This window comes from Corythoichthys intestinalis, chromosome 11, assembly GCF_030265065.1.
Source record: "Corythoichthys intestinalis isolate RoL2023-P3 chromosome 11, ASM3026506v1, whole genome shotgun sequence".
Lineage (NCBI taxonomy): Eukaryota > Metazoa > Chordata > Actinopteri > Syngnathiformes > Syngnathidae > Corythoichthys > Corythoichthys intestinalis.
In genome coordinates this window covers 8684595-8712420 of record NC_080405.1, presented here as the reverse complement: position 1 = coordinate 8712420, position 27826 = coordinate 8684595, and the positions used below count along the sequence as shown (strand labels likewise).

At 38.4% G+C, this 27826-nt stretch overlaps 1 protein-coding gene across 3 annotated transcripts; it reads right to left on the bottom strand.

Annotated features, from left to right (window-relative positions):
- Window positions 1-8043: 8043 nt before the first annotated feature.
- On the bottom strand, window positions 8044-27509 carry LOC130924521 (uncharacterized). Of its 3 annotated transcripts, none has more exons than XM_057851153.1 (5): window positions 27454-27509; window positions 23456-23773; window positions 14231-14485; window positions 9818-9919; window positions 8044-8694 (listed from the first exon to the last, which is right to left on the bottom strand). In XM_057851153.1, the coding sequence occupies exons 1-5, from the start codon at window positions 27497-27499 to the stop codon at window positions 8615-8617; spliced, it is 801 nt and encodes a 266-aa protein (XP_057707136.1). In that variant the 5' UTR covers window positions 27500-27509; the 3' UTR covers window positions 8044-8614. The 3 variants fall into 3 exon arrangements, with proteins under 3 accessions (XP_057707136.1, XP_057707135.1, XP_057707137.1); XM_057851152.1 differs by having other exon boundaries at window positions 8044-8653; XM_057851154.1 differs by lacking the exon at window positions 8044-8694 and adding an exon at window positions 9132-9744.
- Between the last annotated feature and the right edge of the window lie 317 nt (window positions 27510-27826).

The window sequence follows — 27826 nt, the reverse complement described above, 5'->3', positions numbered from 1 at the left end:
AATTCCTGTGCTTCTGCTGAAAATGAAGAAAACTTTAGCAGTACCTGAATTGCTGCGTGCCGGTCTGACACCTACTGAGATTGCAGCAAATCTGAGAATATCCAGATGTGCAGTCTACAAAGTTAAAAAGAAGCTGAAAGATACTGGAACAGCCTCACGAGAACCTGGGTCTGGAAGTGCCGATCTGTGCGGACCAAAAAGTTGATTGACAAGGTGATATGTGGCCACCCCAGAGTCCAGATCTCAATCCCCTGGATTATAGCATATGGGCAACTGTGGAGGACAGTGCCTGTAAGAAGCCACAAACTTCTGTGGCAGCCTTGGAGAGGTCCATTGTTAGATCTTGGGAAAAGATGACAGCATCCTACATAAAGAAGACCTGTCAAGCGTTCCGCAGGCGCCTGGAGGCTGTTGTGACACTTAAGGGAGGACAAATTGAAAAATAGAGTGTACTGTACATGTTCTTTACAATAATATATAATTTGTGATTAAATTCTAATTCTAAGATGAATAAACATGGCATTTAAGTTGTATTATGGCAGTGTAAACTTTTTTTGGGGTCACCCTGTAGTCTGTTTGGCATCAATACATTTATTCGTTTTACGTGTTGCTTATTCACCGGGAAGAAACCGGCAGGATGACCAACAAGCTGGACATCTGCTTTTACGTGACAAGAATAAGGTAAGACGTCATTAGACACAACGAGATGTCTCGGTAGAGGCAAACGTTTTCGTGTGTTGTGATGCACGCCCCGGGCTGTCAGCAAAAATAATCAAAACTGCTGTTTCGCAAATCATATGTAAAGCACACGGCAGCTCTGGATGCTAACTATCTCCATAATAATATTGGATTAGGTTGGATCACACAATAGTTTACCATGAAGATCTGCAAACAGTTTTTGACATCAAACACTCTCCTGCTCTTGTCACTAGAGCATGGAATGCTGTCACTAGCGAACTTGACACATAAACGCTACTCGACTCCCTTTTGCTGTCCTTCACATTAATGTTCCACTCGGGTTCAAATTGGAAGCGCAAAACCGAGGACATGTTAATGTAGTTAAAGAGTGACACGGTGGACGTCCAGCAGCGTGCCCATGTAACGTCAATGCCCTGCGACGTCAACCACAATGGTGACCTAATAGTTAAAATAATTTTACAAATTTTATTAAAACAAAAACCTTTGGAGGGGTTTTAATATCAACTTATTATAACTCATACTAATATTTATCTTTTAAGAACTACATGTCTTTCTATCCTTGGTACCCTTTAAGGGTTCCAAAAAATACTCCACTACTCTTTGAAAAATGAGTAACACCCATGTACAGTGGTATTAAAAAGTTTGGGCACCTCTGATAATTTACATTATTTTCCTTTAGAAATCATTGGTTGTAAAGATTAGCAATTTCAGTTAAATACATCATACGTCTTATTTTAAACACTCTTGGAATATGCTGGCACCACTTTTCTATAGAATGGTACAAGAAATCAGGGCCAAGGGTCAAATTAGAGACATTATGAACACTGCAGTAATCGAACTACCACCGAAAGCGGGGAAAGACCCAACCCAACTATAGACCAATATCCTTAATGAATACAGATATAAAAATTATTGCAAAGGCTTTAGCTGGTAGATTAGAACAAATTCTTCCCAATATAATTCATAATGACCAGACTGGCTTTATTAAAGGACGCAACTCTACAACCAACATAAGATAACTGTTAAACCTCATTAATAGAGTACAGAATAATAAATAGAAAGCAATTATCCTCTCTTCGGACGCAGAAAAAGCACTTGACAAAGTCAGCTGGATTTTTCTCTTTAAAATTTTGAAAACATTTGGCTTTGATGAGCCATTTATCCGCTGGATAAATACATTCTACAACGCCCCAAAAGCCACTGTCAACACAAAGGGTGTCATTTCACAAAGTTTCTGTCTTCAAAGGGGAACTCGACAAGGCTGCCCACTTTCCCCCCTATTATTCACTCTATTTATTGAACCTTTAGCAATTGCAATAAGACAAAATACTAATATTAAAGTGATCCGCTCGCAAACATCAGAACATAAAATTAATTTATACGCAGAGGATATATTATTATATCTAGAAAAACCAGAATCCTCTCTTCGTGAGGTTTTTGAACTTATAAAGACATTTTCACAAATATCAGATTATGCTATAAATTGGTCAAAATCAATTATAATGCCCTTATCAACAAACTCATGGAATCCTGCAGATCAAATTCTAAATTATAACATTCCAGTAGGGAACATAAAGTATCTTGGAATAAACATCTCACCAAAACTGACATAATTAACTAAGTTAAATCACACTCCTCTCTTAGCAAAAATATGTGAAGATTTGATACACTGGAATAATCTACCCATCTCACTTCTGGGCCGGATAGCGACAGTCAAGATGAAAATGTTACCACAAGTTAATTATTTCTTCGCAATGATTCCCTTCAAACCTACTCAAAAATGGTTTCAAGACCTAGACTCAGCAGTAACAAAATTCTACTTTAAGAATAAGAAAAATAGAATTAGCCTTGTCAACTTGCAAAGAAATAAACCAGAGGGGGGGTTAGAAGCTCCCAATTTCCAACACCATTATATAGATCAAACATTATATCTTATTAAGTGGTTAAACCTTAACATTGAACAACAGTCATGACTAGAATAAGAGCAAACAGACTGCGATCGAATACAACTGGCAAACCTCCCCTTTATTAGTCCAAGTATTAAGCGCCATAGCTGCTTCAAGAATCCTATGATAGCATGTACCTTGAAAGCCTGGTAGAGAGGTTTGGAAATTAAGCAATCATAATTTGCGCCGTTTAAATTTTCACCAATCTGGCATAACCCAGACTTTGGAGTTAATAAAATTCCTATCTATTTTAGAACATTGGAAGATACAGGAATAAACCAGTTACAGCATTTGTTTAAAGATGATACATTCATGTCATATGAAAATATAGTCCAAGATTTCCAAATCAAAGGGGTCAATTTCCTTCAATACAATAAAATCAGGGCAGCCATCAAAAGCAAACTCCCATCACTAATGAGTACGTTAGACCCGGCACCTTTCGTAAATAGAATAGTAAATATCCATCCTCAACAACAACAAAAAATACTTTCAAAGGTATATAAAGCTTTCGCAAGTAGCAACTCTACTTGTCTACCAATTGAAAAATGGAGTAAAGACCTTTCGGTAACATTAGATAATAAATATTGGTCCGACATTTGTAAAAATACATTTACAATGACAAAGAATAAGAACCTTCAACTTATACAGTTCAAAATACTGCACAGATGGCATATTACTCAATCTAAAATGTACAAAATTGAGTTCTCCCAATCCGATAAATGTACAACCTGCAACGAAGATACTTTAGATACATACTTTCATGCTCTTTGGCAATGTTAATCAGTACAAGAGTTCTGGTCACAGGTAACCAAGAAACTTTCATTCCTATTGAACTGCAGGATTCCATTGTCTCCAATTCTTTGCTAGGCGATCTGAATACAATGAATATCTCAAACCATCAAGCCCGTCAACTACTAGCAAGTTTAACGATAGCCAAAAAAAAACAATATTGCTGAATTGGAAAAAAAAAAAAAAAAAAAAAAAAACGTTAGCATGAACCAATGGCTAAATCTAATCATTGAATATTTAACATTAGAAAAATAGAATAAATAGAAATAGAAGAAAGAATGGAAGAATAGAAGAATAGAAGAAATAAAATAAGGATTCTCTCTCGCCTGCAAAGGAATGCCACAAAAATAATAAAAATGTATACATGAATTGATGTGCGCGGGGTGTCCAGGGAAGTTGTATGCATCCTTCTACAGCTGAAAACTACACATTTTTAATTCTGAACCGCTTTATACACTCCCAGCAGCATGTGATAAATTATTTTCTTCCTCCAAAGATTAGTCAGTCAATGGGTTTAATCTACATAGAAACCCATAGACAATTTGGTTGCCAGCTGCTGCGGAACGTATGCCCAACCATGCCCCCCGGCCCCGCCCTCCCTCCCGGGCTGGCTGGGTGGGGGCCGTGGCCCTGTGTCGGCGCCTGCGTGGCGTCTCCGATCATCTGCGTGGCTGCTGCGCGCCCGGCGGGGCATGCGTGCGGCTGGATGTTATTGGGTGCGTTCGGGTGGGGGGTCCCGGTGCCGGGATTTGCGATGGGGCGGCATAGGGTCGGTCGTCAACGGGCTTACACTCACAAGGCATTCACACGATTACTGGGTTCTAGATCACAGAGATGATTTGTGTACACTCTACCCCTTCCTATCACTTAGCTTATTGACTCCCCCAACCCTTTCCCCCTCTTTCCCTGGTCAACAGGCCCCCCACATGGTGTCAACCGGAAATACATTTAGCTGACGATATTATAGTAGTTTATATTAGTAGTTAGTGTAGTTAGGCGTTCAATGTATTTCTTGTTGTTGTTTGTGCATCTTTTCTTTCTTCTCTTGTGTTTCTTTCCTTCTGTTCCCCCATAACCCTGTCCTGTTCGCTGCTTTGTCATAATAAACGATGTATATTGAATGATCACAATGGGAGTATGTCAGACTCTTAATGTGAAACATTAAAACTGTTCGGACTATCCGGGCACTTAGACTTCAATTCTCCGTGTCAAACAGCTGAACAGGACAGGTTTTAAAAAAAAAAAAAAAAAAAAAAAAAAAGCTAAATACATTATACAACAGACAAACATTATATTTAAGAAGTGAAAAAATTGTACTTAGTCAGTGCGGAAATTGTGCAATAAATAAAAGACATCAATATTTATATTGAGTAGATCATCTTTTTGCAAAAAAATAAAATAAAAAATAAAATGCCTGTAAAAAAAAATTGATATAGCTTACAATGATTGTTTTGGATTCTGGTTTAAGGTATTTTTGACTATTCCCCATCTCTAGTACAGTCAAGTTTGATGGTTACCGAGCATGGACAGCCTGCTTTAAATCACATCACAGGTTTTCAATAAATGTACAATTAGGTCTGGGGACTGAGATGGCTTTTCCTACTTTGCCCCTTCTCCACTATTATGGCTCCCTCTTCTGGTAAAACAGTAGGTTAACAGATCACAGTACAACGGTCCAGTGATTCTTAAAGTGTGCTATGAGCAGGGGTGAAAGTGGTTAGAATTTTTTGCCGGAACTCCCTGACAAGGCGGTCGACAGAGGGGACGGCCGGGTATGTTGTCCCGGGCCTCAGGACCATAGGGACCCCTGAATGACCCTTAATTTATTTTACTTTACATTCACATATTTCTTTTTGTCTGATTAAATATTGTGTTCTACTCGATATATACTTAAAAACTTTAACATATTAAATATTTCAAATACATATTTTTTTCCTTTTTATGCACAACGCCACTCCCCACCCCCTTCCGTCTTAGCAGAGAAGGGTTTGACACCACTCTGGCGCACTCAAGTGCTACACATTTTCTTGTCTTTGCCAGTGACTGTAGCTGGAGCAGAGCGAGCCTTCAGTACAATGAATTTTTTTTTAAAAATAAATACCTACGCTCCACTATATCACAGGGCAGGCTAAACAACCAAGCCATTGTTACCAAACTGCACTTTATCGTAAGTTGCGGGTCTTCCTTCAGGAAGGTAGCGATGAGCATAAAAACACATGATGGCTTTTCGCTGGAACTTTTATTAACAATGGGGGACTCACAGCCACTCAACTCAGCGCTGCCGCGCAACAACTCTCAACAACTCCTATCTCACCTCCTTACGCTCGCCCACCTCCTCGTCTGCGCCAAATTGGTAAAGCCGGTCACATTGTAGGGGACAGTGGCAGTGGCGCCACCAGGGGGTGGCCAGGGGTGGCCACGGCCACCCCTATAAATTGGTTGGCCACCCCGCTTGCCAGTATATCGTTAGATTGTTGTAGAATCAGGTATGCATTTCATCCGAAATGAATACATTTATTTTGTTTTATTAAATGTAGGGCTGTCAAATTTATCGCATTAATTTTTTAAATTAATCACGCAGTTGCGGTACGACTCACTCGCGCATTGCCACAAACAGCCTACAATGGCGCCGTTTTACTTATATACAGAGATAAGAGGCAATGTCAAGTGAGTGAAGTAGATACAAGCATTCATTGGCAAAAGCTTTGTCATCTCTCCCACAGCAACTATAAATATTGTGGGAAGCGACGTGGGGAAGAATGACAGGAGTTGATCTTTTTCTAAACACCCTGTGGTGTACCCAACGCAAGGAAGATATAGCATTTGCAGCCACCACACATAGTCATGCTTGCACCACTTCCCATCATGCATTTGGGCAGAACAGTTAAGTCGCTACAGTATCATTTACTGAAAGCTAAAAAAAAAAACACTAGATGGCGATATTGATGGCTGGTGAGGAGGACGACGGGGAGAACGTCGAGCTGAGCTTTTTACGTTTTGGAACCTACAAGGCTACTGCAGGAAACAAGGGATACGCTGAAAACTGATTTTCATTCAAAATTGTATTTTTTCAGTGATGTGCAAAATAATAACCATTAACAAAAACATCAGTAACCAATGTTCCCTCTAATTTTTCATGTGTCTGACCAGACACACAAGCTCCCTTAGCAAACTGAGGACCACTGTGAGCAACATCAGGTGTGTACGCTGCCACACACCAGTATCACACCTGTTCAAAACCTTGGATCATAGAAAGTTACATGGCTTGTTGAAAGAATGAAAATAAAGCAGCATTTTGCATTAGTTTACTTTTAATATAATTGATTTGGCCCACTTAAAATGAAAAAAAAAAAAAAATCAAAAGTCTCATTGTTTATGAGATGTCTACTATGGTAAATGTGAGAGTCCTGCTATAACCATGGGAAGAGTCCTGCTTTGGCCTGGAAAAGGTCCAATTGTGGCATAGGTGAGTTAATAAATAAAACATAATGAACAACCACAATGAGTCATACTCCCACATTAAAACTGTTCACACAATAAGGACGCTCAAGATTCCTATACCCTTTGTCAAAGCATCTATAAAGAATAGCTTAAAAAAAAACACACACACACACACACACAGGAAAAAATCTCATTCAGTTTCACTGCTTGTATTTGCACATATTGTACTCTGACAGCCATTTCATCTTAAAAGATCCGCATTTCTTTTTCACTTTGGCTTGATGAGTGTAGTATCGCTGCTTGTTCCTTTCACCATGATAACGGGTTAGCATTTGCGTCTCCACTCTGCTGCAATGTTGTTGGCTAGCTAACCTGCAAGGCACATATGGGCTGCATAGCGAAAGTGAAGTGAACTGTGTCACATCAATGGCTCATTGCTCATTGAGTTGCAAAACGGTACAGAAAACATTTTTGTTGTTCTGATTAACTAGATTATATCAGTTCTACACTTAGATATTAAATAATACTGTTGCTATGGCAAAAATTGGCAGCGGAATTTTGCTTCTGTAAATCAGCACTTGAGTCAAGCTGATTTTTCACTCTTTATTTTTCTCCGCACCCGCCCAAGTCATGCACCTCACAACTGTATAAAATCGTGGTGTAGTAACCCACATAGGAGAACGTTGCGTTGCCATATGGAACGCACCAATAGGAGCGTTGCGTTGCCGTATCGAACGCACCAATAGAAATGTTGTGCTGCGGCGCCGACACTACAATACATTTACGTTGAATTTCATTTTGTGCGCTGCATCGATTTTCTTGTGTGCAGAGTTTGTGCAAGCAGTGCGCGATTGCGCACGCGCGCAGCTTAGAAGGGAACACTGCCAGTAACCCCAACCTCCCTTTCCTAGTTTTTTATTTTCCCTCATTTCCTCACATCTAAATGCAAAACCTCAAGTTTAACTACTTTAGAAAAAAATTATGAACATGGGATTTGATTATCATGTTAACATTGACCTATTTTTTAATAATCAAGATATAAGTAACATACAATAACAATAATGAGTGCAAATGACATATTGAAATGGAATATATTTTAAACATGGACTTTTTTCAATTAGAAGGAAATAAATAAGTAGCAAACATAGATAAACAAAAGTAAGTCCAAATGTACACATTAACATGGAAGATGTTCTGAACCTCCCCATCAGAGCAAATAAAATTAAATAAGGTTCTTCAGCTCTGTTCTTTCTATTAAAGATTTGATTAGTTTTCTTTTGCATTGTCCTTTTTAATCGCATTCATTTAACAAGTTGTTCTTTTTTTTTTTTAATTGGTCCAGAAAACGTGCATTGAAACCAATCAGGGGTAACTACCCATGCTGATTACATTATTCTGTCAGACAATTAAATGGACAACTGAGTCCAGGGTTGTTTGTTGCACGCACAGGTTGCGGCAATGTGTTGAGAGACAGGGTACAGCTGTTGAAAGAGAGGAAAACTGACTTTGATGTGAGCTGCAGGGTCAATGATGATCATGTCCGATCTCTCGCTGTTAAGTTGAAGATGTTGAAGTTTGCTTGCATCTAGGATTTAATTTCACTTAGAAAGTTGTGAAGTGTAGATAGAGCGGCGTCCGAGATGATTTTGTGGAGATATAGATTTGGATGCCGTCTGCGTAGAAATGAAATTGTAGTCCATGCTTACGGGTGATCTGACCAAGGAGGAGGATGTAAATGATCAAGAGAAGGGGGACGAGTTCTGATCCTTGTGGGACACCTTGTGGTAGGGGAAAAAAGCAGGATGTGCAGTTGTTGATGCTGATAATTGTTGTCGGTCAGCCGAACCAGGAAAGTGCAGCGCCAATGATGTGTAAAGAAGATTCAAATCAGGAGCAGGATGGGGTTAAAATACAAATAGCTTTTGACCATTTCCAAAGAAATGGAATTGAAATCAAAGTGAATATCATGCATTTTGTAATTATGGATATTAATTTAATTTTTCCATGATATTCCAATGTTTTGAAATGATATTTTTTTTGAGACTTTGTAGATCATGGTACATGTTTTTGGGACTACTACACTTTTAAAGTGTAGGATCTTCACATGAGTAGCTGGGTGCTGGAGTAATCCCAGCTTTTATGAGCAGAATGGAATGTATAAACACCCTAAACTCGTTGCCAGCCAATCGCAGGTCGTAAATAATACATATGTATAATAAATAATTATATAAACATTAGCCCTTATATATAATGCACTTTCCCTCGCTGTTATCTTTCTCTAGTAAAACAATGTACTCAAATTACAGCATTGTAAATAAATGCACACAGTATTTGTACGTTGTTTTTCTTTTGTACTTTACTATTTTTTTGTTGTTGTTGTACAGTTTAGGGTAGAACTCAACATTTACTATTTATCACATATGTTCGCTAATAAAATGTATGTATTGTTTCCTCTAACCATTATTTATCCATTAAAGGCAATTAAAAGATTCTTATTTACAATGCCAACAGATTAGTAAAACAAAGTAAAATCTAAGCAAATACATCTTCTGAAAATAAAACTGTACAATGTAATATATTATTAACAAATTGACTATTTCACATGCCGCAAAAGCATCTCCTGCTGAGCCTGTATGAAAAAAGTAAAGATTTAAGACATCTAACAACTATAGTTTAAAAGGAAATTGGACCAAATCTTCTACTTGTTGATAAAATAAACATTGCCTGTTTCAGGACATACGCAAAATTTTTTGTGTTTATGTCAACATCAAGGCTCTGAACTTTTAACTCTGCTATATTCGTTCTCTTCCCCCTGTTGCATCTACTTCTCTTCATGTATTCACATAAATTAATTCCAGATTTTCCGTAACTGCAGAGACAGTGGCAAAGAAATCAAATCAATTCAAAAGATATATATATAGCGGTTTACAAACATTGTTTACCTTCATGTGTCTTGTTGCATCTCTTCAGAATGTAAATCACAACTCCGATCACTATGAATATGATCAGCGATAAAACAACGGTACGAATGATCAGCCCCAAATCTGTTTCGGTAAACACAAACATTGTAAGTTATACTGTATGTGTTCTGAACAATTTTTCTGTATGAAAAAGATACAAGTTCTTATGAAAACAACCTGAAACGGTTTCTCACCAAGTCAGCAACATTTTTGTAAGCTAATGAAGCTATCACAAAACCACGCCCCTAAATCACAGAAGTCGGACACCTGTGTGGTCGGGACTTAAAACATCTTTTTCTAACTTTAAAATAGTAAAAACCCAACGGTTGAACACTGTGCATGGCCTACCTTAAGTAATTCCAACAACAGGTACCCTGAAAGATTGGGGATGGAATTTTTTTGGTGTCTTTTCCAAAGCCGAAAAGAAGGCGCACCAAATGCACACTATGAATAAGGCTCTGTCGTTGTTCACATAAACAACTGTATGGCAAGACAGTCACCTAAGGCCACTTACTGTTTATCACAAAAGTGAGTACACCCCTCGCATTTCTGCAGTTAAGTATATTTTTTCATGGGACAACACTGACAAAATGACACTTTGATCAAATGAAAAGTAGTCTGTGTGCAGCTTATATAAAAGAGTTCATTTAGTTTCCTCTCAAAATAACTCAAAATATAGCCATAAATATCTAAACCCCTGGCAACAAAAGTGAGTACGCCCGTTAGAAACTACGTACATCCCTAAATGTCCAAATTGAGTACTGCTTGTCATTTTCCCTCCAAAATGTCATGTGAGTTACAGGCGTGCTGTCAGCATTGCTGCAGAGATTGAAGAGGTGGGGGGTCACAAGAAAGCCCGCAAACAGTTTGCTGAAGACATGTCAACGAAGCACATTGATTACTGGAACCATGTCCTATGGTCTTATGAGACGGGCGGGCTTTCTTATATACCGTCTTCAGAAGAGGCTTCCTCCTTGGGTGACAGCCATGCACACCAATTTGATGTAGAGTGCTGCGTATGGTCTGAGCACTAACAGGCTGACCCCCCACCTCTTCAATCTCTGCAGCAATGATGACAGCACTCCTGTAACGAGCCACATCACATTTTGGAGGGAAAATAACAAGCAGTACTACATTTTGGACATTTAGGGATGTACGTAGTTTCTAAGGGGTGTACTCACTTTTGTTGCCAGGGGTTAAGATATTAATGGCAATATTTTGAGTTACTTTGAGGGGAAAGTAAATTAACTCTATTATATAAGCTGCAGACAGACTACTTTTCATTGTGTCAAAGTGTCATCTTGTCAGTGTTGTCCAATGAAAAGATATACCGTAATTTCCCGAATATAACGCGCACTCTTTTTCCCCAAAATCAACTTGTAAAATCATGGTGTGCATTATAAACTGGTACATGGATGGAGACAGAAATATATATGTATTTTATATATATATACTGTATATACAGTTGTGGTCAAAAGTTTACATACATTTGTGAAGAACATAATGTCATGGCTCTCTTGAGTTTCCAGTTATTCCTACAACTCTGATTTTTCTCCGATAGAGTGATTGGAACAGATACTTCTTTGTCACAAAAAACATTCATGAAGTTTGGTTCTTTTATGACCTTATTATGGGTTAACAGAAAAAGTGATCAAATCTGCTGGGTCAAAAATATACATAAAGCAACACGAATTAGCAATTTCTTGTGAGTGATTATTGACTTGAACAATCATTGACTTGAACAAGTCAGGAAAGTCACTTGGAGCCATTTCAAAGCAGCTGCAGGTCCCAAGAGCAACAGGGCAAACAATTGTGTGTAAGTATAAAGTGCATGGCACTGTTTTGTCACTGCCACGATCAGGAAGAAAACGCAAGCTATCACCTGCTGCTGAGAGAAAATTGGTCAGGAGGGTGAAGATTCAACCGAGAATCACCAAAAAGCAGATATGCCAAGAATTAGAAGCTGCTGGAACACAGGTGTCAGTGTCCACAGTCAAGCGTGTTTTGCATCTCCATGGACTGAGAGGCTGCCGTGCAAGAAGGAAGCCCTTGCTCCAAAAGCGGCACCTTAAGGCTCGACTGAAGTTTGCTGCTGATCACATGGACAAAGATAAGACCTTCTGGAGGAAAGTTCTGTGGTCAGACGAAACAAAAATCGAGCTGTTTGGCCACAATGCCCAGCAATATGTTTGGAGGAGAAAAGGTGAGGCCTTTAACCCCAAGTACACCATGCCTACCGTCAAGCACGGTGGTGGTAGTATTATGCTGTGGGGCTGTTTCCTGCCAATGGAACTGGTGCTTTACAGAGAGTAAATGGGATAATGAAGAAGGAGGATTACCTTCAAATTCTTCAAGATAACCTAACGTCATCAGCCCCCATATGAACTTTGAATATAAGACTAAAGGGGGATTATTTATGTCTGTTATTTGTGTCCTCTTTTTGGAAATCAAAATATGATCACCTTTGAATGACGTTGAGCCAGCATGTGTGGTCATTTGTTTTGATGCTCCTGCGAATGCGGGTCGATTTTCTCAGCGCATTTCGGACTGCTAATTAATGCACACGCATGATACTTGAATAGGCTCAATAGACAAAGGCAGTCAGAACGGGCACGGCAAAAAAACAGATATGACAAAAAATGGGATTTGTGCATTAAGACCTACGGTATGAAACTAGCCTTTTGTAACGCGTTACTGACAATACTGGTCGTCGGATATAGAATCAAATGGCCAGTCAAATTCTACGTCGGATGTCGAAAAGATTGTGTTGAAGCGATTGTATGTAGAGGTACCACTGCACTGGAAAACCTGGAAAATTGGTCTTGAAAGGCCTTAAAAAGTGCTTGAATTTGGCAATGAAAAAGGCGCACGAACCCTGCATCTGTAGAACCTGTTCTAATTAATTGTCTCGAGGGGGTACAACACAAAAGATTTTTTCCACCTCAGGTTTAATCAAACACGCAGAACAATACGGCGAGTAGGCTATAAGAAGCTCACATAAATGCGGAAAAAAAAGAAGTCGCTCGTCGCGTACAGACTGCTGTGGCAGAGGCTTTCGAGAGGGTGAAAAAGTTTAATCGGGTCCAGACCTGAATCCAATCGAGAATCTGTGGAAAGAGCTGAAGACTGCTGTTCACAAACACGCTCCATCCAACCTCACTGAGCTCGAGCTGTTTTGCAAGGAAGAATGGGCAAGAATGTCAGTCTCTCGATGTGCAAAACTGATAGAAACATACCCCAAGTGACTTGCAGCTGTAATTGGAGCAAAAGGTGGCGCTACAAAGTATTAACGCAAGGGGGCCGAATAATATTGCACGCACCACTTTTCAGTTTTTTATTTGTTAAAAAAGTTTAAATTATCCAATAAATTTTGTTCCACTTCACGATTGTGTCCCACTTGTTGTTGATTCTTGACAAAAAATTAAAATTTTATATCTTTATGTTTGAAGCCTGAAATGTGGCGAAAGGTTGCAAGGTTCAAGGGGGCCGAATACTTTTGCAAGGCACTGTATATATATACATATATATATATATATATATATATATATATATATATATATATATATATATATATATATATATATATATATATATATATATATTTGATAGCATGTAGTAAAAACGTAGACTTAACTATTAACGTTAGTTCACTAACATTTGACTGCCTACTTGTTTACTAGCCTGTCACTACACAAACAGAATAAAGTAAAACTAATCATAGCTGTGAAGACCCCAGCACTGAAATTCCAAAGTAAACTTTCAATTAAAAAAAAAAAAAAAAGTAAATATACTGCACTGGAAAACTGGAAAATTGGTCTTGAAAGGCCTTAAAAAGTGCTTGAATTTGGCAATGAAAAAGGTGCACGAACCCTGCATCTGTAGAACCCGTTCTAATGAATTGTCTCGAGAGGGTACAACACAAAAGATTTTTTCCACCTCAGGTTTGATCAAACACGCAGAACAATACGGCGAGTAGGCTATAAGAAGCTCACATAAATGCGGAAAAAAAAGAAGTCGCTCGTCGCGTACAGACTCCTGTGGCAGAGGCTTTCGAGAGGGTGAAAAAGTTTAATCGGGATGGTGCCAAGGCAAAGGGCATCATTTGGAAAATAATTATGTTTTTTTTTTTTTAATGAAATAAAAAAAATTATTGTATACATGTGAATTATTCGGCCTTAATGGTTTGTCCTTAATGGACAAGTCTTTCCAATATTCTGTTTTTGGTTCCAGCCAAGAATTTTGCTTTCGGTACATATCTACGTACTTTCAAGATATTTTAATCTAAAAACATTTTTTTCGTTTGTATGTTAATGCATGGATGAATGGACTTAAACAAAAAATAACAAACTGTACTTAGCATCAGCATAATTCTCAGATCAATGTGTTCTTACTCACCACAACACAAATAAACTCCTTCCTGGTTTTCACTGACGTTATTTCGAACAGCGCAGACAAGCTGTCCTGAGATGTGTCGTTTCAGAGTGATGTTGCTTGCCTGAACATGTCCATGAACTAAATCCGTGTCCTGCAATGGTTTTTGGTTCAGACTCCACCTGTATTGAAGGTTATCCCCTCTTTTGGAGGAACAATACACCAGCTGTTCTCCGTTGGACAGAATCTTTAGGACCAGATGGATGGTGGCAACAGGAGCTTAGAGGAACATGCAATACATTTTTAATGTCATAAGAAGCGAAAGCTAATCATGTGCATCTGCTGTGTCTACTTGATTAAATACACCGTAAATATTAAGTTGCAAAAGAAAATGGTTAAAGAGGACTTAGGTGTAAAAAGGTTCATTTCCAGAAGTGGGTAGTAACGCGTTACATTTACTCCATTACATTTACTTGAGTAACATTTTGATAACAATGTACTTCTAAGAGTGGGTTTAACAAGCCATACTTTATACCTTTACTTGAGTAGACGTGTGAAAAATAACCACTACAGTACTCTTACTCTACTAACTTGGCCTTCAGTAGAGTCCTTACTTTTTTCGTCTTTGAGGGGGCAACCACATCTGGTGTCAAAGAGGTTTACTACAATGGAAAACGTAACAGACAAATTTTGAGTTCTCTCCAACTTCTCAAGCTTTGGTGAGGAATTCTTGCAGCGATGCAAGGCATTTGGCACTACACTACAGTTCAAGAGTACAATAACTTTCATGCATGATAAGGATCTGTCACAAATTTACCCAAACTTTTGGACTGCCCAGAAAATTGCCCTCACTTAACCCTGTCACAGTGGCTCAGGAAGAAAGGAACTTCTCCAAGCTGAAACTTATCAAATCCTACCTGAGGTCAACTACAGAATGGGACAAGCAGCTAAATAACAAAATAGGGGAGCTCATTTGCTACAATGTCTTTGTAGACGAATTTGTTGCAAAAAAAGCCAGAGGGGTAAGTTTTGTAGGTCTGAACATGTTGAGAATTTGCTGGTTTTACTTGACATATTAGGTTTGTCATGTATATTTATCAAGTGCTTATTTTTTGGAAGTGACGATGTGATAAGAATTTTGTGTTTGCTTGTAAATATGGTACCTATAGTTTTGTAATTTTATTTGGTTGTGTAATATTTTGTTTAATATTTTGTTTAAATGTTTTAATTCTTGATAATGGTTATGGTTAAGGCCACACAAGCGTGAGGTGAAATGCAACCAGCATCCGATGGGGCTGAAGTATTGTACAGGGGACTGATGTTTGGTTTTAAAAAGAAATATTTCAAGTATTTTGCATGTATTCTTTCATTGCTTTAAAACAATATGTTTTTCTTTATAGCTCATTTTCCTACAGTATTATTTAGTTTGTGACCAGAAGGCCTGAGTGGTTTATGACCATCTTTGATCCGTCTAAGCAAAATAAATTCTTCTCACACGCAAATTTACATAAAAATGATTTCAATCGTTTGTGGTATGTTTGTGCTGTAAAAAATTTTGTTTGTGCTGCTATCGTTTTTAAGATATTTACATTTTTTCTGGGGTCAATCTGAAGTCAGTCATCCCCCCATTTTGATTAAAAAAAAAAAAAAAAAAAAAGCTAAAAATGGTGTCAATCGTTTATGCTTCGTTTATGCTGGTTTTTGCTGTCAAAATTTTTGGGAGATATAATTTTTGAGTGACGATACCACTCAGCCCCGATTTTCGGCTGAACAGAACGGCAATGGTGCATTTCATTTCTGCAAAGTATCACTCAAAATTATTATCTCAAATTCCCCATTTACTGCAAAATGGAACCGATGGCTTCCATTTTTTTGTGCTACTTTTGCGCTACTTGTTGGGCCACCCCTCTGTTATTGCGTTGGTAGGCTCTGTAACGTCATTACTCAAAATGTATATCTCAATTTCTATAAAATGATGTTCTGTTCTGTTTTTTTCATGTTTTGTCATCCTGTTATTAAATGTTTACATTTTATGTCTGTTAGGGAAATATTAGTAAGAAAAAGGGAATTGCATTTATCCTATTTAGTGGTTTTATTAAATTGTAACCCATGTATTCACTATGTGCCTTAAATTGCCACAGGCCACATTCCACAGTAAAGATGGGGTGGTGGGCTGGCGACTCAAAGCCTCCCCTGGGGATAAGTTTACGAGAAACAGATGTTGCTTCAAACAAATGGTGTTTCTTGAAGTACTCAACTGCTTAAAGGAGATAGCAGTGTTGTAAAACATTTTGACATCTCACTAGGGGAAGAAACACATGTGGCTGGGGAGGGCGAGTGAGGAGGAGGATGGCTCACTGAATGAGAAACCAATAAACGATCGCCGTGCATGAATGTTTAATTTGTTTAATAAATATGTATCCATGTTGCTATAAAGGAAAAATGCATTATGGAAATAAACCAAGTTTGCTTGTGAACGCATCCTTCGTGTGTTTCACTTCTTACTTCCATGCCGCATGTAAAAAGGTATAAGCTCGAGTGACGTCCGAGTGGACGACTGACCTGATGATTTAATCCCCAATGGGTGGGAGGCGAGACTCATGGTATTATTAAGGATTTTCCTGGCATAATTGACGCCCAACGTGGGGCCCGACCCCGGACCGTCAGAGGCCCTCTTCCCTGAAGGTGTGGATCCTCCAACACCCGGCGCATTAGGAGTGCCGAGGAAGATCACGGAGCTCGGCATTTTTGGGGAAGACGGCTGTCGACGGTGAATCGCCATCAGGAGAAGCGTCATATCCTCTCAGGTCAGATTGGACTTTCTCTACACTGATTCGCGACAGTAGATGAAAGTAGCCTACCCCGGTCGTTCTCACTACTGACGAGTGACAGCGGTGGCGGGAGGGGGCGCTTACCCGGTCGTTTACACTTTTCACTTATTGAGGAGTGTCGGCGGTGGCAGAGGGGGGTCGAGAGCGGTCTTCGGTCAGATACGAAGTTCGCGGAGTGCGACGCGTAAAAGCCTTGAGCCCAGGGTTGGGCAAAAGTAGGATACCTTGAGCTAAAGAAGGGAGTAAACCCAGGGCGGGTCCGTTCTTTATTGCAAAAGTAGGTTGCGTTTAAATCTCCTGAAACTGAAACTAAGTATAATGGCGGAGTCTAGGAGTAAAACAGTCGTAAAAGAAAATAGACCGAAAAATGATGGAACGGAGAAAAAATGAAAGGTGAATTCGGTCGTGAATAGGAATTTCTGTGTATAAGGTTTGAGTAAATTGCATGAAGGGCAGAGGTAACCGTAAATTTAAGATGAGCAGCGAGTGTGTTTGGTTGTTTGATGGACGTCTGAAGTGGAGAAAAGGAGCTGAAGTGGAAAAGAGGAGCTGTGGAAGTAGGGCTTGGAAATTTTTGGGCGTGTGAGACGAGCGTCGATAAACGAGGGAATTGTTTGTAAATAGCTGACCGTTCGTTGCGTAATTAGTTGACCGTTTATTGCGCAAAATCGGGAAAAAAGATGTTTTTCAACATGAGGAGTTCCCACTTCAAATAGGGGCCACTTTGGTGGCCCCTATTTGCAACATGGGGTCCTCGACGGCATCCGCTGGGTTTTTGCCCAAATTAATTATAAGGGAAGGTTGTAATTGCAGCTGGGAATATTCCAGCCTTTCCCTTGTACTATTTAGGATATGAATTTTTTAAATGGAATCTCATTAGAGATAAAAATAGACTATTGAGCTAAACTGAAACTTATAGAACGCTCTTAAAAGAAAATATGATAATGGCTAAAAGAGAAAGTAAATAGTTAATGTTTTGAAAAAGGAAAAGATCAACTGTTGATAAATAGCTGTATGAAAATAAAATTAACAGATTTATTTTAAGCAAAAAGATAGTATGTTTAATAAAAAGAAAATTAGATTGTTAGAAATGTTCTTCATTCAAGAATAGATATTGTTCATAATATTATTTGAAAGTAAATTCTTCTGAATTCAGGTGAGAAATCACCAACTTTTAGATGTATCGGGCTAATAAGAAACAAATGATAATATTTACTCCAAGTAGAGTAACCTGACGTATTAATCTTCGAACTAGTCTTTAGCATTCAAAATAAGATGGAGAAAATTATTCGGCTAGATTTAAGAGAAATGATCTTAGTGAGACGTTATGAAAATTTTTCAATGAAAAAAGCGATTCAGAAATAGAAAAATGTACTCATTATTGGCAGATTTAAAGAGAAAAGGACTCACACATAATGACATAATGAATAGATTGACTAAATTAGATTTTGAAGTACATGGCAACATACTGTAAGAACTGTCAAAAGACTTCCCATTAATTCTTGGGAATGATAATAGATATCAATACAAGTCTTATAGATAAAGAGAGGTCCAAATGTTGATTAGCAAACTGCTGCTGAGGAAGGAGCAGCGGTTTGGTATATGTCACAAAATAAATAAATATTAACAGCTGGTGGAAAATCAGTTTTAGCAGATGTTAGAGAGATTTTAAACTTGCCGCTTTTTAAGAACGGCAGAGATAGTCTAAACTAGGGAAACAAGTTGTTACAAGGAGTGTATAAATAATGATCACAAATCAAAAGTTGGGATTAAAAAAACGTTCTAAATTTCACACGTAAAGCAGATAATTCTACCAACCTGGAGTGAAATACAAATGGATGTTTTTTAGTGCACGAAAAAACATTCTTTGTTCTCCTCTGGACTGCTGAATTATCCTCCATTATAAATTATATGGATGTCAGTTGAAAATGATTGGAATTAAACAATTGAATTGAATGCTATAAGAGGTAGTGTTTTAAGTGTTAAAGAATAGCAGAGAAGCCATAGTGGAATAAAAGAGAAAGTTAAAAAATTTTGTGAAGTAAATTGATCCTAAAGAATTAGATTTTGATTAAAAACAATCAATTGAATAGATTATAATTGCGTCGTGGAATCGTAATTTTTGGATTACATGTTGATGAATCTTCAGCAGTGACCCAAAGAAGGTGAAAAGACATTTTGTCAGCTCTAAAGAAATTCCAAAACAAAGAAAAATTCCAATTTTGTAAGTTTGAGTGGAACATTGCGCGATATATTAATGCCGCTGCAAAATTCAATTTACTGATTAAAATGGGAGCTGACAAAATTGATCATAAGCAAATATTGGCATTTGCCAAGTGGAAATGATTATACTGGGAGAATTGTAACTCTGTAACTTTGGGTTGATTGCGGAACGTAAACTGTTTTGAAATGGTAATAGTAACGGTAACAGTAATAGTATGGGGTTTAAGAGATGGGTTCGTTGTTCTCAAATTTGCGATATATGATTACAATTCTCCCAAGATAAGCTTGATTTATTTACCTAGCCTTTGGTTGATTTTGTGGATATGTTTAACGTGGAGTTCATAGAAGGTAACTAAGTAAATAGAGAAAAATAGATATGGTGCCTTTTGTGCCATTAAAGAGGACATTTAGCAAAGGAATGTGAGTGGGAGATGGAGGAAGGAAAGGTGGGGGACAGAAGGCCGAGGAGGAGAATCTGAAGGCCGTGCGGCGACATTGGCGCCTCTGAGGGAGCGATTTCGAAGGAGGTCCTCCCTGAGGGGAATGCCGGTGTTGACCCCCCCGAGGGTGAGGCCTCTGAGGGGGGGTTCTTGCCTGAGGGGGAGGCTGATATGTACCTCTCCATAAACGACATGAATTTTAAACAAAGGCCAGAAATGACAATATTGATGGGAAGCACTCCAACTTTTTTCTTGTAGATTCAGGAGCGGAACATTCGTGCGTTAAAGACATTGCACGTTTAAGACCAAGTAATAAAACAATCTGCGTCATGTCAGCTAACGGGAAAACAACTTTAAATGCGATAAGTAAACCCAAAGAAGATCCAGAAACAATGTGTATAGTTGTCATGGCACCTAACTGGCCACACAATCTACTGGGAAGATACAAAATAGCAACTGATCAGACTTCACAGTTCGTTGTGGAGGCTTATGATGACGTCTGATACCATTGGTCACTTGACGCCCCCACTCGGGGGGCTAGAAAAAACAGTTGAGGCACTAATTGCAGGAATAAAAAGACTAACAAAGGGTGGAAACGTTGACGTCATGAATTCAAATGATTACCATGTAACATTGCGGTTTAAAAAAAACATTTCAGATCCTGATCCAACTTATGATAGAGCAGTTGAAAATTTAGGACCATAACATGCTTGTATCGCGCACATTTATCATCATGATAAAGTACTATTTATACTGATAGCCAGTATGTGTTCGGATCAACTCACTAATTTTGTAAACAATGGAACTTAAGAGGTTTCACAACATCAAGCGGAAACACGGGAACACAAGTTAAAACAATTACTGGATGTAATGAAATTACCGAATGCGTTAGTTATTTGTAAATGTGAAGCCAAAAATAATGGGCTTGATAACGTGTCAATCGGAAACAGGCTAGCAGATGAAGCAGCCAAGGTAGCGGTTGTAAATCAACGCAATAAAGCTAAAATACACCGATTAGCTGAAACTGAACCGCAACAACTAATAGATGAAAAACTTAAAGGCTATCAGAACATAGCATCGCAAACAGAAAAGCAAAAATGGGCGATTAAAGGTTTCTACCAAAATTATTGATCATATGGGCAGCTGAATTGAGCCACATGATTGTCAAGTGTCTACAGGGGGGAGGACTGAGTTGGTTAATAATTGGTTAATAGACACTATGACAATTGTGGCCCAATGTATTCAATTCATACTTGGAAAAAAAAAAAATTGGGGGGAAAATTTTTTTTTTTCAGTGTTTACTTTGCATAAACAATGTTAAGAGAGACCAAAAAGAGGGAGGTTTCTAGAACCAACTGAACTATTTCAGACATTGCATTGAGTTAAATAGAGTAAACAGAGGGTTGGGGAAAATATATTGCCTGGTGAAAATAGCTAGATGTGTTAAGATTTTTCCGTGCACACATGAGGATGAAAAACCAGTAATTAATGTAATGTGTGATAGAGACCCCAGTCTGCCGGACTAGTGGAAAAAGACAAATGGGACAGATTAATAACAGACTGATGCAGAAGGAAAGACCTTGCCACCTTTTAGACTTCCAGATTTAGCCCCAGGACCTGTTAAAGGTTCTGGCAGCATTCCAGCTCACCTAAGGAAACAGTTTGATCCAAGACATGTTCGAGACAACAATGATCTGCCAGAATGTTCTGATCCACAGACTCTCAAGGTGCGGGTCGGAGACTTGGTGTTCCTGAAAGTGTTGCAGCATGCCTGGTGGGACAGTGAACGCTGGGTGAACGCTGGGATGGTCCTTACGAGATTGTGGGCTTTAGCCCGACTGCAGTGAAAGTCTACGGATGCACTGGGTGAATTCGTCAGTCCCAGTGCAGGTTCTTCCGGATGCCAGAAGGACCTAGCGACACTAGCCCACCAGGGCCTGATTCCTAAGGTCCCGACCTCACCTAAAGTCATCAAGAGCGGTGGAGGGTTTTCCGCCCGGCTGGCAGCCCGTCCGCTCCTACGAAAGCCCACAGCCTGTCACTCCAGGGGGCCAAGTCTCCATCAAAGTAATCAAAAGAAGGCCCCTGGTCCAGCCGCGTTGGGAAGGCCCCTACAAGGTTCCCATCGCCAGGCCCACAGCAGTCAAGGTGGAAGGCAAAACAACTTGGAGTCATCTGTCACACTGCAAAAAACGAGAGCTGTCCGAAATGGGAGAGCAGCTACCAGCAGTCAACTAGACGCAGGTCTTCTCTTGCATAGCAGTGACAACAACGGGTGTTGTGGTTAGAAAATAGGTGTTCACGGCTCAGTGCTTTTACGCATCAGAGCACCGGGCACCTGGCCACAACCCCGCTACGTTAGACAACAAGGTGTTCTTACGGTCCAGTGCCGGGCACCCTACTAGACCTCCTAGACATCGTTGAGGATAACACTGCACCCGAAGAAAAGACAGACTGGTGCACCTACACACACCCCAACATACACTGAAGGTTCTATTAACGATGATGTAATTACTTGTGTGTAAAAGCTATCAGATAAACTAATGGTTCATGAAGGATTAACTGAAAAGCATTGTCAGGAGTTCTAGATAGTGCAATGTACATACATTTATAGGAAAATGAAGAAAAAAAAAAAAAGGGAAAAACAGCGTATAATGAGAGTTTGGTTTCCATTTTTTCCTTTGACTGTGTTTTTAATCATGATGGACAGGGGGGAATATATTTTATTCATGCTTATAAAACAACTACTGGTGTGATACTATATTCATTGGTTAGGGCATTCATCCGAGTTCATGTGTTGTTTTTCTTTGAACTTCCAAAAGATGTTAGTTATCAGTTACTTATCAGGCTTTGACTCCCTTTCGTCCCAGCTACAGCTAAGTTTTCCAAGGTCGTACCTTACAATATCTTCTGTGGAAAATCCCCAAGTTGAGCTGTGACAAGTTTCACTTCTGTTTCATAGTAAACGTTCCTTTTTGAGAAACATCACCAAATAAGGCACTTCCTATACTATTATGGGGTTAAATTTAATAAACAGGGGGGAAATGTTAGGGAAATATTAGTAAGAAAAAGGGAATTGCATTTATCCTAGTTAGTGGTTTTATTCAATTGTAACCCATGTATTCACTATGTGCCTTAAATTGCCACAGGCCACATTCCACAGTAAAGAGGGGGTGGTGGGCTGGCTACTCAAAGCCTCCTCTGGGGATAAGTTTACGAGAAACAGATGTTGCTTCAAACAAATGGTGTTTCTTGAAGTACTCAACTGCTTAAAGGAGATAGCATTGTTGTAAAACATTTTGACATTATCTCACTAGGGGAAGAAACACATGTGGCTGGGGAGGGCGAGTGAGGAGGAGGATGGCTCACTGAATGAGAAACCAATAAACGATCGCCGTGCATGAATGTTTAATTTGTTTCATGAATATGTATCCATGTTGCTATAAAGGAAAAATGCATTGTGGAAATAAACCAAGTTTGCTTGTGAACGCATCCTTCGTGTGTTTCACTTCTTACTTCCATGCCGCATGTAAAAAGGTATAAGCTCGAGTGACGTCCGAGTGGACGACTGACCTGATGATTTAATCCCCAATGGATGGGAGGCGAGACTCCTGGTATTATTAAGGATTTTCCTGACAATGTCTCATTGAGAGGATCAGAGAATTTGCAAAGTGAGGCTGTTTATTGCAGCATACAGAGATGAAAATGAAATAGATGGAATCAAAAGAATACAAATGTGCTAGATATTAATTCACCTTCAATGAAGAGCTGTATTGTCCATTCCTTAACTGAACGTCCGTTGTCGTCAAAGATTCTAAGAGAATAGTTGCCACTATCAGTGCTCGTCAGGTTTACCATCTTCATTGTCCCATTGATTGGGGTGAAGCTAAGTTTTGAAAGTCGTGCAAAAAGATTCGACGCACGGCCATTCCTCCATCTATAATACACTTGTTTTTCTCTATACCAGTAAAAATTGTTTGGGACTATGTCCATCAATTTAATTTCTATTTCTCCATCCAGTTGTCCGTAACACTGAGCCCCTTCTTTTCTGCCATCACAACGCTTACTCACACCTAGAAAGGAATAAATAATTAAAACCAATTTCAACAAACAAACAAACAAAAAACATTTAAATCACACATGTTAAGAGCTTTTTTCTAAAACTAGATGAAAGGTCAAATTTATAAAATCATTGATTTTGCTAATATTCATTGTATGGACAATATACCTTTTTGTTTTCAGAGTAAGAGAATAATTGCAAGCCTTGTTAAATCATGTAATGTGATGTATCATAATTTTTGGACTATAAGGCGTACCTGACTATAAGCTGCCACCCACCAAATTTGACACAAAAGCGGCATTTGTTCATCGACTAGCCGCACCGGACTATTCGCTGCAGCTGTCCCCGACTCCTCACTGCATTACAGGATATTTACACCAATTGATACTAGCCAGTAACACTTTATTTGACATTGACGTCATAAGACAGTGTTATAGACTTTATAATGTTTCGACAGGGCACGGGGCACGGGGCCGATAAATAGGGGGCCTGTATTGTTAGGCAAGCCGTCAAAGCTGACAGAGTGGAATCACAGACAAGAACTTTTTTCGATAAAAATGCTAGTGAGTAAACCCTTAAGTCCCTGAATTCTTGATAGATATGGACGTAAAATGGTCTCGATTTTTGGTGAAAGGAGAAAAAAAACATGCAGTTAGACTTTATTTTATGTAAATATGTCAAAGTACAATGCTAGTCTGTTAGTGAATGTAGCTAGCGGCCGCCTAATGTAAACAGAGCTTTTCTGGTGAAAATTCTTGTAAATAAATGCTTAAATCCCGAATTCTTAATAGATATGGACGTAAAACGGTCTTGATTCTTGGTTAAAAGCAAAAAAAAAAGTGCAGTTAGCATTTATTTTACATTATGGTGACCGAACGTCCTCTTTTGCTCAGACAAGTCCTACTTTAACGAAGTATCCTCGTCGTCTGGGCGGGTTTTATAAATTCATAAAAATGACTGGTTTTTATGATTTTTCACGAGACCAATTTGAAGAGAATCCCTCCGGCCGCTGGGTGGCAGCGCCTGCCTGCGATGACATGGCTCCTAGTAGTAGGGAGGGAAGGACTAGTTCCCTTGTTTATGTTGGCAGTTTACCCCTTTCATGAGGCATTACCGCCATCTGGGTTGATGATTTGGCAACAACGCCTGAAGTCTTTTACGATAAATACGTATATAATGGCAACTGTTGACTCCTGTCGGAGCTTTGACTGTAAAATCCCGTTTAGTGTTGCATCGTTTCGCTGCCGATGATTGTAAACTTTTATAGCAAAGGTTGATTTTTGCCTCAGCTAGCTATCAGTAAGCTAAACCGCGCGAGGCATTATGGGAAACGTAGTTTTGAACTGCTACGTTTAGAAACATGCTGGTTGAATAGTTTGTCAGTTTATTTCGGTTTTTGTTTGTGTGCAATCTCTAGAACATTGAATGAGAATATCAATTGAATGGGAATAACAATTTGTCAAGGACAATTGTCCTGATAGTAATTTATAGAAATGTGTAGTTGGCACATAGCCTACTGTGTGTATGTGTATTGACTGGACAAGATTTCTTTGGGTCTGCATTATATATTATACGAATATTTATATATAGTATATATACATATATATATATATATATAATCATGAATGACACTGTCAAAATATGTCTCATGTTCTCCCCACTGTATGTGTATATATATATACATATATATATATATATATATATTAGGGCTGTCAAACGATTAAAATTTTTAATCGAGTTAATTACAGCAAAAAAAATTAATTAATCGTAATTAATCGCAATTAATCGCAATTCAAACCATCTATAAAATATGCCATATTTTTCTGTAAATTATATATATATTCTGTAAAATAAATTGTTGGAATGGAAAGATAATAAAGACACAAGATGGATATATACATTCAACATACGGTATATAAGGAATGTAGTGGGCATTTCACTCTACTGTCATTTAAATCTGTCTATGCTGTCCTCACTCCGAAGCGTCTACTTTTTCCAAAGCTAGACAGCTAGTGAACGACGCCTTAATAATCAGACTTCTTCCTTTTTCATCTGATTTATTAATAAAATAGCCTCAAACCATTGTCCTCTTTAGACCGTCGTAAAACTACAAAAAAAAAGTACACAAGCATTGCATTAGCAACAACGCTAGCTTAGCACGCTATACAGGTTCACTGAACATAAACAAAAAGCGTCTCATACAAAAAATATAACATTTCGCTTACTAACATAATATGTACATTCTTTACAACAGCCATACTTACGGACAAATCTTGTCCAAGGATCATATAAGCACAACATTACAACATAGGCGTCAGCCCGAGACGTCGTGCAGCCATATTGAACTGGCAAGAAAAAAATAAACCATGTCGCAAAGCGACCACAAGAGTTCGCTGTTAGACAGCACAAAAAGCCTTGCTGTAAAACTTACCAAAAGGCAGAATACTGTCTGAGTAGGACATTTGCGTTAATTGCGTCAAATATTTTAACGTGATTAATTAAAAAAAAATAATTACCGCGCGTTAACGCGATAATTTTGACAGCCCTAATATATATATATATATATATTTTTTTTTTTTAAGTCTTTTTTTTTTTTTTTTTCCAAACTGCAATTTGAGGGGGCACACTTCAAATATATTAAAGTGATATAGGCATCTTTGAGTGAACTTCGAGTAAAATTCAAGTGTCTTGAGGCCGGGCTGAGTGTCCTCTTTTTTGGAAATCAAAATATGGTCATCCTATTTTACATAAATATGTCAAAATACAATGCTAGTCTGTTAGTGAATGTAGCTAGTGCCCGCTAATGTAAACAGAGCTTTTCCGGTGAAAATTCTTGTGAATAAATGCTGAAATCCCCGAATTCTTTATAGATATGGACATAAAACGGTCTCGATTCTTGGTTAAAAGAAAAAAAAAAAAACGTGCAGTTAGCATTTATTTTATGTAAATATGTCAAAGTACAATGCTAGTCTGTTAGTGAATGTAGCTAGCGGCCGCCTAATGTAAGCAGAGCTTTTCCGGTGAAAATTCTAGTAAATCAATGTTTAAATCCCTGAATTCTTTATAGATATGGACATAAAACGGTCTCGATTCTTGGTTAAAAGCAACAACAATGCAGTTAGCATTTATTTTTCGTAAATATTGCGAACTATAATGCCAATGCAGTAGTGGCTAATTTTTCCCATTGATTTTTTTCACGTTTCAAAATGCATGCATGGTAACAAAAATACAATAATTATGAACCATTACCATTATGAAGTCTATCACAGTGTCAGGTCATACTAATGACGTTCTTATGACGCCGCTATCAAATAAAGTGTTACCTATTAACCAAAATAAATCAACATATAAACCGCTCTGGACCAGAAGCCGCAGGATTTAAAATGAGGGGGAAAAAGTAGTGGCTTATAGTCCGAAAAGTACGGTAAATACATTCAATATGGTTGTCACAATTATATAAAAGTGCTGTATAGTAAGTGTAGTGCTTTGGAAAATACATCTGAATGTATCAAGCTGAACAAAAAGAGGTGTTACATTTTCTCTGCTTAAAACATTTTTAGCACGCATCCAAAATAAGTAAACAAATATTGGAGATTTTAGACGATAAATCAAAAGAACAGCCACACTTGAATTTCATCATATGAAATATTTACTGTGGCTTTTAATTATTTCTCAAAGACTAAAACGGCTGACCTTGAGAAACAATGAGGAGCAATACCAGTCCAAGTGTAGATCTCATATCGACGTCACCCGCCTCGAAAAGGAATGCGAGAAAGAGTGTTGAGTAGTTTTTATATATTTTTTTTAATTCTGATGACAGAGAGGAAAAGGGAAGTTCTACTTCTTCTTTTTCAACATAGAAGAAGTAACAAATTTCTTAACAAATATATGCTATTTGCCAAAAAAAAAAAAAGACTGAAAGTACACCTAGACATTCAAGTAAACCAGGTGGCTATTGAATGTGTTAGAGAACACAAGGTATTAGGTATAATACTTGATGATTCATTAACATGGAATGCACATATAATACAACTGAAAAATAAATTAGCTAGGAGCGTCTCCATTC